Genomic DNA, 12,310 nt, shown 5'->3' with positions numbered 1-12,310 from the left:
ATGGGGTTCGGCTAGTTTCTGGCATATGTGTTGGGTTTCGGCCAGAGAAAAACTGGTGCAAACACCAGTTTTTGTCTGGTCCAAACCCAGAGACCGGTCGAATCCCATCACAGTCAATGGGGTCTGGTAGTGAAAGACACATAGGGGCACATTATTTAAGATCAGTGTTTTAGACGCCGGTCTTAATAAGGCCCTGCGCTAGCGGTGGATCTGCCGAAGTTATGTGGAGGCGCCGTTCTCTACATAACTTCGGCGGGTCCACCGTCCACCTAGAAACAGGCTTAGAAAATGGTAACTGGGATGGGCTGGCCTTCCCTGCCCACACTACGCTCAGAGTGAGCGGGAAAAAGTCGCAGATTGTGGCGCAAAGGACATTTGAGCCGCAATCTGCACCAGAAATACGCCTAGTGTAGACATATTTCTGTTTAATAAATTACCCCCATAGTTTTACTGCAGGTGTGGAACTAGTCTTATGTGTATGACCAGCCTCTGTGCAAACTGTACCAGAGCCCTACATTTAAAGTATATCCTGATAAAAGTTCCCTGTGTATACGTCAAACATATCCATTGAGCTCCATTGACCAGACTGAAGCCAAAAGAGGTTCCTTTTGGCCTTGGTTGTCGGGCTGTTATACACTGGCATACATTTTTTCATCAGTGTACCATGCAGTATATTTTATTGCACCTTATGGGCAACGGTCTACATTGGCATATGTTGGAGCCTTCCATCAGAGGTGCAAGTTAGAAAATCCCAAAGTGCACTGAGCCTAAAAGGGAACCTGTCACAGGGATTTTGGGTATAGAGCTGAGGACATGGGTTGCTAGATGGCCGCTAGCACATCCGCAATACCCAGTCCCTATAGCTCTGTGTGCTTTTAACCACTTAAGGACCACAGGTTTATACCCCCTTAGTGACCAGGCCCTTTTTTACAAATCGGCACTCCACAACTTTAGCGGTTTATTGCTCGGTCATGCAACTTACCACCCAAATGAATTTTACCTCCTTTTCTTCTCACTAATAGAGCTTTCATTTGGTGGTATTTCATTGCTGCTGACATTTTTACTTTTTTTGTTATTAATCGAAATTTACCGATTTGTTTGCAAAAAAATGACATTTTTCACTTTCAGTTGTAAAATTTTGCAAAAAAAACGACATCCATATATACATTTTTCTCAAAATTTATTGTTCTACATGTCTTTGATAAAAAAAAAATGTTTGGGTAAAAAAAAAATGGTTTGGGTAAAAGTTATAGCGTTTACAAACTATGGTACAAAAATGTGAATTTCCGCTTTTTGAAGCAGCTCTGACTTTCTGAGCACCTGTCATGTTTCCTGAGGTTCTACAATGCCCAGACAGTACAAACGCCCCACAAATGACCCCATTTCGGAAAGTAGACACCCTAAGGTATTCGCTGATGGGCATAGTGAGTTCATAGAACTTTTTATTTTTTGTCACAAGTTAGCGGAAAATGATAATTGTTTTTGATTTTTTTTTTCTTACAAAGTCTCATATTCCACTAACTTGTGACAAAAAATAAAAACTTCCATGAACTCACTATGCCCATCACGAAATACCTGAAGGTGTCTTCTTTCCAAAATGGGGTCACTTGTGGGGTAGTTATACTGCCCTGGCATTTTAGGGGCCCGAATGCGTGAGAAGTAGTTTGAAATCAAAATCTGTAAAAAATGGCCTGTGAAATCCGAAAGGTGCTCTTTAGAATGTGGGCCCCTTTGCCCACCTAGGCTGCAAAAAAGTGTCACACATGTGGTATCGCCGTACTCAGGAGAAGTTGGGCAATGTGTTTTGGGGTGTCATTTTACATATACCCATGCTGGGTGAGATAAATATCTCGGCAAAAGACAACTTTTCCCATTTTTTTATACAAAGTTGGCATTTGACCGAGATATTTCTCTCACCCAGCATGGGTATATGTAAAATGACACCCCAAAACACATTCCCCAACTTCTCCCGAGTACGGCGATACCAGATGTGTGACACTTTTTTGCAGCCTAGATGCGCAAAGGGGCCCAACATTCCTTTTAGGAGGGCATTTTTTGACATTTGGATCCCAGACTTCTTCTCACGCTTTAGGGCCCCTAAAATGCCAGGGCAGTATAAATACTCCACATGAGACCCCATTTTGGAAAGAAGACACCCCAAGGTATTCAATGAGGGGCACGGCGAGTTCATAGAAATTTTTTGTTTTTGCCACAAGTTAGCGGAAATTGATTTTTTTTGTTTTTTCTCACAAAGTCTCCCTTTCCGCTAACTTGGGACAAAAATTTCAATCTTTCATGGACTCAATATGCCCCTCAGCGAATACCTTGGGGTGTCTACTTTCCGAAATGGGGTCACATGTGGGGTATTTATACTGCCCTGGCATTTTAGGGGCCCTAAAGCGTGAGAAGAAGTCTGGAATATAAATTTCTAAAAAATTTTACGCATTTGGATTCCGTGAGGGGTATGGTGAGTACATGTGAGATTTTATTTTTTGACACGAGTTAGTGGAATATGAGACTTTGTAAGAAAAAAAAAATAATAATTTCCGCTAACTTGGGCCAAAAAAATGTCTGAATGGAGCCTTACAGGGGGTGAGCAATGACAGGGGGGTGATCAATGACAGCGGGGTGATCAGGGAGTCTATATGGGATGATCACCCCCCTGTCATTGATCACCCCCCTGTAAGGCTCCATTCAGACGTCCGTATGTTTTTTACGGATCCACGGATACATGGATCGGATCCGCAAAACACATACGGACATCTGAATGGAGCCTTACAGGGGGGTGATCAATGACAGGGAGGTGATCAGGGAGTCTATATGGGGTGATCACCCCCCTGTCATTGATCACCCCCCTGTAAGGCTCCATTCAGATGTCCATATGTGTTTTGCGGATCCGATCCATGTATCAGTGGATCCGTAAAAATCATACGGACGTCTGAATGGAGCCTTACAGGGGGGTGATCAATGACAGGGGGGTGATAAATGACAGGGGGGTGATCAGGGAGTCTATATGGGGTGATCACCCCGTCATTGATCACCCCCCTGTAAGGCTCCATTCAGACGTCCGTATGTGTTTTGCGGATCCGATCCATGTATCAGTGGATCCGTAAAAATCATACGGACGTCTGAATGGAGCCTTACAGGGGGGTGATCAATGACAGGGGGGTGATCAGGGAGTCTATATGGGGTGATCACCCCCCTGTAAGGCTCCATTCAGACGTCCGTATGTGTTTTGCGGATCCGATCTATGTATCAGTGGATCCGTAAAAATCATACGGACGTCTGAATGGAGCCTTACAGGGGGGTGATCAATGACAGGGGGGTGATCAGGGAGTCTATATGGGGTGATCATCCCCGTCATTGATCACCCCCCTGTAAGGCTCCATTCAGACGTCCGTATGTGTTTTGCGGATCCGATCCATGTATCAGTGGATCCGTAAAAATCATACGGACGTCTGAATGGAGCCTTACAAGGGGGTGATCAATGACAGGGGGGTGATCAATGACAGGTGGTGATCAGGGAGTCTATATGGGGTGATCAGGGGTTAATAAGGGGTTAATAAGTGACAGGGGGGAAGGTGTAGTGTAGTGGTGTTTGGTGCTACTTATTACTGAGCTGCCTGTGTCCTCTGGTGGTCGATCCAAGCAAAGGGGACCACCAGAGGACCAGGTATATTAGACGCTGTTATCAAAACAGCGTCTAATATACCTGTTAGGGGTTAAAAAAATCGCATCTCCAGCCTGCCAGCGAACGATCGCCGCTGGCAGGCTGGAGATCCGCTCGCTTACCTTCCGATCCTGTGAACGCGCGTGCCTGTGTGCGCGCGTTCACAGGAAATCTCGGCTCACGCGAGATGACGCCAATCGGCGTTAGTGTGACCTGGGAGAGCCGCCGCAATGACGCCTTTCGGCGTTAGCGTGGCGGGAAGTGGTTAATGTGTAAAAAAAACGATTTGATACATATGCAAATTAACCTGAGATGAGTCCTGTCCCTGACTCATCTCACGTACAGGAATCCTCTCAGGTTAATTTGCATATGTATCAAATCGGTTTTTTTACACAATAAAAGCACACAGAGCTATGGGGACTGGGTATTGCGGATGTGCTAGCGGCCATCTAGAAACCCATGTCCTCAGCTCTATACCCAAAATCCCTGTGACAGGTTCCCTTTAAGGCTCAGTGCACTTTGGGATTTTCTAACTTGCACCTCTGATGGAAGGCTCCAACATATGCCAATGTAGACCGTTGCCCATAAGGTGCAATAAAATATACCGCTGGCCCTACAAGGCATTAGGTCTGTTTTAACAGTAAATTAGCTGGTGACAGACTCCTTTTAATGCACAGTTTTGGTTATGTCACCTCTTAATGACGGAAGAAACTTACCAGTAATATATCTTCAGCTCTATCTGTGATCTGGTGAATTATTCGGAACATCTGAAAACATCTGGATATAACAGGAGATGAAAGGCAGAAGAAAGGTCGTCACTTGCAGTAACAAATTGTATTAAATACAATAACACCTAAGGATGCAATAATGCAGAACGGAATAATTACCAAAGAAACGGCATCCTTGGAAAAAATGTAGCCTATCCCTAGATTCCACTATGATATGGAGAAGAGGAATATGAGCTGAGGTGTCAGGGACATATACTGTACCATCAAGTAAAGGGGCTTAGAATGCCCTCCACACAAGGCTAGGTTCATCGGTGTTGTTCATTTCCATTGTTCTGCTCTGTCATTTTGATGGCAATGACAGGTCTGTCACATGATGGACGCCAGTGGCTCCTAATGGACCTAATTGATTGTAATGAGGTCCATTGGATTTCCATCATGGTGTCTTTCATTTTCCTAGACATACCTGCTGATCAGCTGTGTGAAGGGGCTGCGATACCAGTGCAAGCACTGCAGCCTCCCTAAATGTCTACCTCGACCCATCTCCTGGCACGCCCTCTACTTAGTAGCAGCAATTCAGTCTATTGCAGCTTTAGCACCCTGACGCAATTCACTCTACACTGACTGTGCAGGTAGAAAGGCCGAGGTTAACAATGAAGAAGCGTATCATACATACCAACATATTAGTTGGTACATTAGGGTATCTACGTCCAAATAAGGAACGCCTACTTATAGGCATGGTTGGCATTGGTTCCACCCATTTTCATCCCAGGACAGACCAAATTTGCCGGGACTGTTCTTGAAAATCAGGGACAATCCTTGCAAATTCGAGACAGTTGGCAACTATGTTGTATGCACTGTAAATCAGAGCCGGGCAGAAGGGTAAAGCAGCACGTCAAGAGGGCAATATGTGGATAGAAGATGGACTGCCCATACAGCTGTCCTATTATGCCCTTTTGGGTAGCAGTCCAGCTACAGAATATAGCATCATACATAGACATCGATGGCAGTAAATGACATTTGCTTGTCACGTGACAATTTCTTTTAAAAGGGCTCCATCATGACACCTGACTTGTACAGTGCAAGGAGTCATCCCCACAACCTATGTGCCAATGTTCATCAAACTTGAAAATAGAAACTGGTCACATCTTACTCTTCTAGAGTCCGCTTCTCTCCTTTCTCTATCATGGTCATTCCATTCTGGATTTGTAGGTGGGGTTTTTGGGCCATGAGCTTTTTCATGGTGGCAGAACTTATTGAGCCATTCAGGTGGGCATGCAGCTCCTACAAGAGACAAGACAATTATTGCATTTTCCGCATTCTAGAAATATCCTTCCGCACATGGTGGGTACTCCAACATACAGGGCTCCCATGTTCACTGACCACAAGTAGACGCACATGTTGCCTTATGCCCTGTTCACATTTGCTGTGCCTTCTGCCAAACCCAATGCATAATGGACACCAGTGGCACCTGACCGGTTGCCTTGGCTTATAATGGGGTCTATTAGGTTCTACCGAGGTGTCCATCATTACGATGGGAAAATTAGCACAGGTATGAATACAGTTTTTATGTGTGCTTTTAGCCAAAATAATAGAGGGTGCAAAAATGCCAAGTTTCAATCGTTATACTTTCCCTTTTATAATTTACTCCTGGGTCCCGGAGTCCTTTGTACCAATGAAGTACTGGTGCACAGATGTGACCATGGCTCCATTCACCACGCATGGGACTACCCAGTACTGGATATCTCGGGCACTTTCACAGAACTGACTGGAGTGGTGGCTATGCTTGAGCACCACCACTCCAGTCAAACCCCCCTATCTACATCTCCAATAATACCATTTGGACTCTCTAAACAGGGCCTGTCAGCAGGATCAACTCTACTAAACCAGGCATACAGTCTGGTAGGGTTTCTCCTGCTGATTAAACTGTTCCTCCACTAGCCATGCCCTCCTTCCCTTGACACAGACACTTGTCTGGCGCTGTAATGCCATGTATGCGTCAGATTCTGTAACTGGCGGAGGTGCAGTATTCTACTTTGGGTTTCCCCGCTGCTGAGATGTACTGTGCACGTGCTGATTAAAGACATGCACAGGATGACAGGACCAAGCAAGGACACAATGAAGATGCCTGGCCCTGTAAGCCAAGGGAATTGGGCGTGGCTCAGTGGGAAAATTGGAGGAGCTGTGGCGCAACGAGGGGCTAGGGCCTGCCCCTTGGTGCACTGAAGCCCTAATTAGCATATTACTTAAAGCTAATATATCTCTACAACCGACCTACAGATTTGAGGTGATAGTTATTGGTTTAATTAGCAGGATCAACTCTATCAGACTGTATGTTTGGTTTAACAGGGTTGACCCTGCTGACAGTGGAGGTCAGATCTGTCAGAAGCCGAGCCAAGTAGCTGCCCTGATATGGCTGTTTAGAGCCTGCAATACAAAATGCAATGTCAAAAATAATAAATTATAGTGATATATTCTTTTAGATTATTAACCAATTGTTTAGGCAGGCAGTCATCAATATCTGAACAGTGGGGGGGTCTCGATTGTGGGGATTGCCGGGTGTCGGACCCCTGAGGATAGGTCATCAATATATACTGCCTGTGTGGAGGCTTATTTCGAACCAACCTATGTGGCCGGCCTCCGTATCAGAGAGAACATTCATGTTATCTGCAGACCATCTGTACTGAGAGTTTAGGTCACGTATGATCTCCAAGGGCAGAGCGTGAAGACCTCACAGTACCCTACGTCATCGACAGGTTTAGGACATATGCACACATCTATGTTGTTAACAGATAACACACTGCTTCATTCCCCATAGTCTGCCAGATCAGCTATACGTGTAAAAGGACCCTTAGGATAACTAGCACAAACTGCACCGCCACAGGGTACGATTTACTATAGGGAAAAATCAAGACTCCCTACAACGGTGTTTGGCATGAAAAAGTCTCACAGCCCTGTTTGGTGACTTTTGAAATGTCTGTGCGCCTAAATTTGGGGTGGTTTCCTGGCGTATATGACAAAGGGGTTGTCCAGGCTTTTATTATTGATGACCAATCCTCAGAATACGTCATTTATACCAGATAAGTGGAGGTCCGACACCCCTGCCGATCAGCTTTATGAAGGGAAGGTGCGCGCAGTGCGCACATGCCGACACCCTCTCTCTTCCTGCTTGTCATAGACACCGCAGCAGGGAGACAGCACGCGCGCACCTTCCCTTCATTCAGCTGATCGTGGGGTGTCGGACACCTGCCGATCTGATCAGGTTAGCTCATCAATATTTAAAGCCTGGAGAACCCCTTTAAAATCTACTCCAGTCAGGGGCTGGAGTAGATTTCAATCCAGGCGCACGGACTGGTAGAGCCATCATGTGAGCACATCCTCCGGCAGTGCAGTGGATTGTTTAGTGATCGCAATTACAGACCCCTGATAGGAAATAACATGGTGACATGGTGTGAAACGGGTTACTGATATGCCTGATGTCTCCACCGTCTATCTGAAAGGATTCTGCAGTGCAATACACATATTGTTTAAATAGGTTGTGTCACTTCAGAAAATGGCATTTATCACGTAGAGAAAGTTAGTACAAGACACTTACTAATGTATTGTGATTGTCCATATTGCCTCCTTAGCTGGCTGGATTCATTTTTCCATCACGTTATACACTGGGTGGGTGGAGGGGTTATGACCACCCTGTATTCCAGCAGTGGTGGTCGTGCTTGCACACTATAGGAAAAAGTGCCGGTCTCTCTGGTGGCCGGGAACCTGGGAGCGCACATAGGCTGGTGCATCTTCCTATACTGTGCAAGCCCGACCACCACTGATAGATTGCAGGGTGGTCAGAAACATGGAAACGAGCAGTGTATAATGTGATGGAAAAAATTAGTCCAGCCAGCAAAGGAAGCAATATGGATAATAACAATACATTAGTAAGTGCCTTGTATTAAAGGGAATCCGTCACCAGTTTATCGTGTCTTTACTAAGGGCAACATAAACTAGTGACAGATCCCCTTACCAAATGCTGGGTCACTTTCTTTGACTGTTAACTGTTTTGCCTAAACAGCTCCAGCGCAATTCCCTTTAAATTTATCTAGATAATAAATGCTATTGCTGACGTGAGACAACCCCTTTAATATCATAAACTAACATCACTAGGACTGCAGAACAATTTTTATGAAATATCTCATCACCGCCATCACTATTAACTCCTATGTTACAGCTTATCAGCAGGTATGAAGCCCCCACTATCTTTAATAATATTGGGGTAATGCCCGAGAATCCCAAGAGTATAAACTGCTGATAATCATAATCCAAAAATCATCCTCAAATCCTGGACCACTGGTTGGATCAGAAGCAAATCTTCTTTTCTATGGTCAGATGGTAGCATCCAATTAACCTTCTGGCTATTCTTAGTAGCTACAGATCAGGGCAATGCCTGGCACAGTACATTAGCACTGGAGAGTACCTGGAGGACAAGTACACGCAGCATTGCCCCCTATGTGCCAGCAATGCCTGGCACAGTACATCAGCACTGGAGAGTACCTGGAGGACAAGTACACGCAGCATTGCCCCCCTATGTGCCAGCAATGCCTGGCACAGTACATCAGCACTGGAGAGTACCTGGAGGACAAGTACAGGCAGCATTGCCCCCCTATGTGCCAGCAATGCCTGGCACAGTACATCAGCACTGGAGAGTACCTGGAGGACAAGTACACGCAGCATTGCCCCCCTATGTGCCAGCAATGCCTGGCACAGTACATCAGCACTGGAGAGTACCTGGAGGACAAGTACACGCAGCATTGCCCCCCTATGTGCCAGCAATGCCTGGCACAGTACATCAGCACTGGAGAGTACCTGGAGGACAAGTACACGCAGCATTGCCCCCCTATGTGCCAGCAATGCCTGGCACAGTACATCAGCACTGGAGAGTACCTGGAGGACAAGTACACGCAGCATTACCCCCTATGTGCCAGCAATGCCTGGCACAGTACATCAGCACCGGAGAGTACCTGGAGGACAAGTACACGCAGCATTGCCCCCCTATGTGCCAGCAATGCCTGGCACAGTACATCAGCATAGCTATTATCCATGCTATAGGCTGGTATCCAGGCAGGCGGCGGGCTAGCTCTCACCACTTTGGGCAGCTGTGTGTAGAAGTCTTGGGCCCCCTCTCCAGACATCGCGCCCCCGTCAGGTGGTGATTAGTGAGCAGGACCCCGGCTTCCTCCTTATACGCCGCATACAAGAGCGCCGCTCATTGGCCCCGGAGCCCGACCTCCTCCTTCTGGGCGGCGGAGTCTCGTCCCCCTCCCCCTCAGCGTCTCGGCAGGGGGTGCTGTGTGCCCGCAGACAGGGTCGTATGTGCCACCATAGTGACTACTCATCACATACACCTGAGGCGACTGTAATCCTTTAGAGCAGGGAGGACGTTCTTCCATATAATACACATCTCGGCTGCTGCAGAACCTCTTTTTAATCACTGCAACATTGCTTAAATAAAATTACCATCTTTCTTTTTAGGATTGTGGGAAGTACCACCACAGTACCCTCATCTGAATAACGCCCACCCCAAGGTACCTCCTTACAAGGGGCAGCCACAGTGCCACCATTTTGCACCCTAAACAGTGGCAACCAAAATGCCCTTTGTAAACTGCCAGCCACAAATAATAGACTCTACCTGGTCACTATGCCCTGTCAGTAAGAGCCGCAGTGACACTGAAACCATAGCTGAAGTGCCACAAGTGCCCACAAAAATGTCACTGTGCCCCGATATAGCATCACCCGCAAATGCCCCCATAGTGACACAGTTCACACAGGAGGCCTTCATGCAGGAAAATACAGTGAGGTTTATGGCATCGGACAAAAGCAGCCTCTGTCCTGAATTCTCTGAGGGTCTCATTTAAAAGGACCTTTACAGGGGCACATGAAACCGGCATGGGTCCTTAGTACAATCGTTCGATAGGCACAGTGTCGACAGCTCATGCGCTGTTTACACAGGGGGTGTACTGCTGACTACTTCGCACTCTCCCTCAGTGCCACCGGCGCCCTGCGGTGAGATCGGAGCGAGCATGTGCACTGCGTCCTCATCTCCAGAGCAACGGGGGGCGGGGAGGACCCTTAGCGTGGCCGGCGTCCTCCGCTCCCATGGTAACAGTGAGGAGTCTGAGCACCAAGCTGCCCGCAGGGGAACGAGTCGTGTGACGCTGGCCATGTCACATGACTCCTTCTCCCCTCTATTTAACAGGCAGCCGGCTGGCCACAGGTGCCTGTGATTAAGGTCCTACACTCGGTGTATCCTCCTCAGTGATATTTGAATCTTGGCTCGTTTTTCATCTTTGCCCTCGCCTGCTCCTTGTGTCCAGTTGCATCTCCTTGTATTGGCTATTGACTTGTCCTCGCTTGCTCCCTGTGTCTAGTCGCTTCTCCTGGTTAGTGTTCTGACTTGGCTTTCGCTTGCTCCCTTGTACCGCTTTGACCTCCTGGTTTTGACTTTGCTTGTTTGACTGCCTTGTGTTCGTCTCTCCCGCACTTACTCCGGTTAGGGACCGCCGCCCAGTTGCTCTCCGTTACCTAGGACGGGTAAGTGCAAGTAGGCAAGGACAGAGGTGTTGGTGGAGTCAGTTGTGCCCCCTTCCCCACCCCCTTCTCATGACATAACCATTGCAGTTGAAAAGAAGATCTATGAAACCGACAAGCAAGCAAACTACTTGCGTTGTTGTTTGCTGGTATTGAGATCCGGCAGAGAATCTTAATACCGGAAAAAAATGTTTCCGTTTAGTCCTCATGCATTCTGAATGGAAAGAGATCCGATCAGGATGTCTTCCGTTCTGGCAGCATTGCATTTTGTGACTGGACACACAACCGCTGCAAGCTATGGTTGTGTGTCCAGTCATAAATACAGAAAAAAAAATGGATCCGGGACTGAAAACAATGCAAGTCAATAGTGACGGATACGTTTTTCAATGTATTTAATGAGGGATCCGTTTCTTTCCATTTCCATTTCAAACACCCGCATCCTAATGGAACGGATGCACCCTGATGTGCAAAATCAAATCCAGTTTAATTCCGGTATTGAGATCCTCTGCCAGATCTAAATACCGGAATGAGCAACTCAAGGGTGAAAATACCCTAAGGCAGATCTAGTAACAGACCTTCCTGATCATCGGCTCCTGTAAAAGGGTCTTAAAGGGGTTATCCCATGACTACTGTAAAAAATAGAAATCAGACATAGTACATGACACTCTAAGGGTCCATTCACATGTCCACAGAATGGGTCCGCATCCATTCCGCAAATTGAGGAACAGGTGCGGACCCATTCATACTCTATGGGGCAGGAATGGATGCGGACAGCACACCGTGTGCTATCCGCATTTCAGAAGCGCGCGGCTCTGGAAAAAAATAGAACATGTCCTATTCTTGTCCGCAATTGCGAACAAGAATAGGCAGTTCTATGGGGGTGCCGGTCAGGTGTATTGCGGATCCGCAATTTGCACTCTTACCACTCAAGGGGACAACTCAAGAGACAGCTGAAGGATGAAACTGAGCATGTGCGGCCATCTCAGTGAGAAATAAGGGGGGGGGACAAACAGCAGGTGGCGCTATACAGATACATTTTATTGAATATCTCAGTGGCTATATTTCATGGGACAACCCGTTTAAAGGGGTATTTCGGTTATGTAAAGTTAGCCCCTATCCACAGTATAGCCCCGTGGAGGCAGCCATTTGAGCATGCGCTCAGCCTCTCCTTTTATTCCTATGAGAAATCCAGAGATAGCAGAGCGCTGAACTTGAAGTGCGCACATGCCCCATCAGCAGCTCCATTCATTTGGGAGACCTCTGTGGGTAGGGTCCCCTTTCTCGGTGGGGGTTCCCACCGATATTACCATGTTAACAATAATAATGAAGGATGTCACCCCAT

At 46.9% G+C, this 12,310-nt stretch overlaps 1 protein-coding gene across 1 annotated transcript in view; it reads right to left on the bottom strand.

The window, feature by feature from the left end:
• Nucleotides 1–9,645, bottom strand: part of ADAL (adenosine deaminase like) — a 52,323-nt gene extending 42,678 nt beyond the window's left edge. Inside the window, exons 1-3 of the mRNA XM_040415767.1 lie at nucleotides 9,525–9,645; nucleotides 5,549–5,679; nucleotides 4,387–4,447 (exon numbers count right to left, since the gene is read on the bottom strand). Coding sequence (XP_040271701.1) covers nucleotides 4,387–4,447; nucleotides 5,549–5,679; nucleotides 9,525–9,572 — 240 coding nt within the window. The 5' untranslated portion in view covers nucleotides 9,573–9,645. The remainder of the gene's footprint in view (nucleotides 1–4,386; nucleotides 4,448–5,548; nucleotides 5,680–9,524) is intronic.
• Between the last annotated feature and the right edge of the window lie 2,665 nt (nucleotides 9,646–12,310).

Source organism: Bufo bufo, chromosome 1, assembly GCF_905171765.1.
Source record: "Bufo bufo chromosome 1, aBufBuf1.1, whole genome shotgun sequence".
In the NCBI taxonomy this organism is placed as follows: domain Eukaryota; kingdom Metazoa; phylum Chordata; class Amphibia; order Anura; family Bufonidae; genus Bufo; species Bufo bufo.
This window is presented reverse-complemented; position numbering and strand designations above follow the sequence as displayed.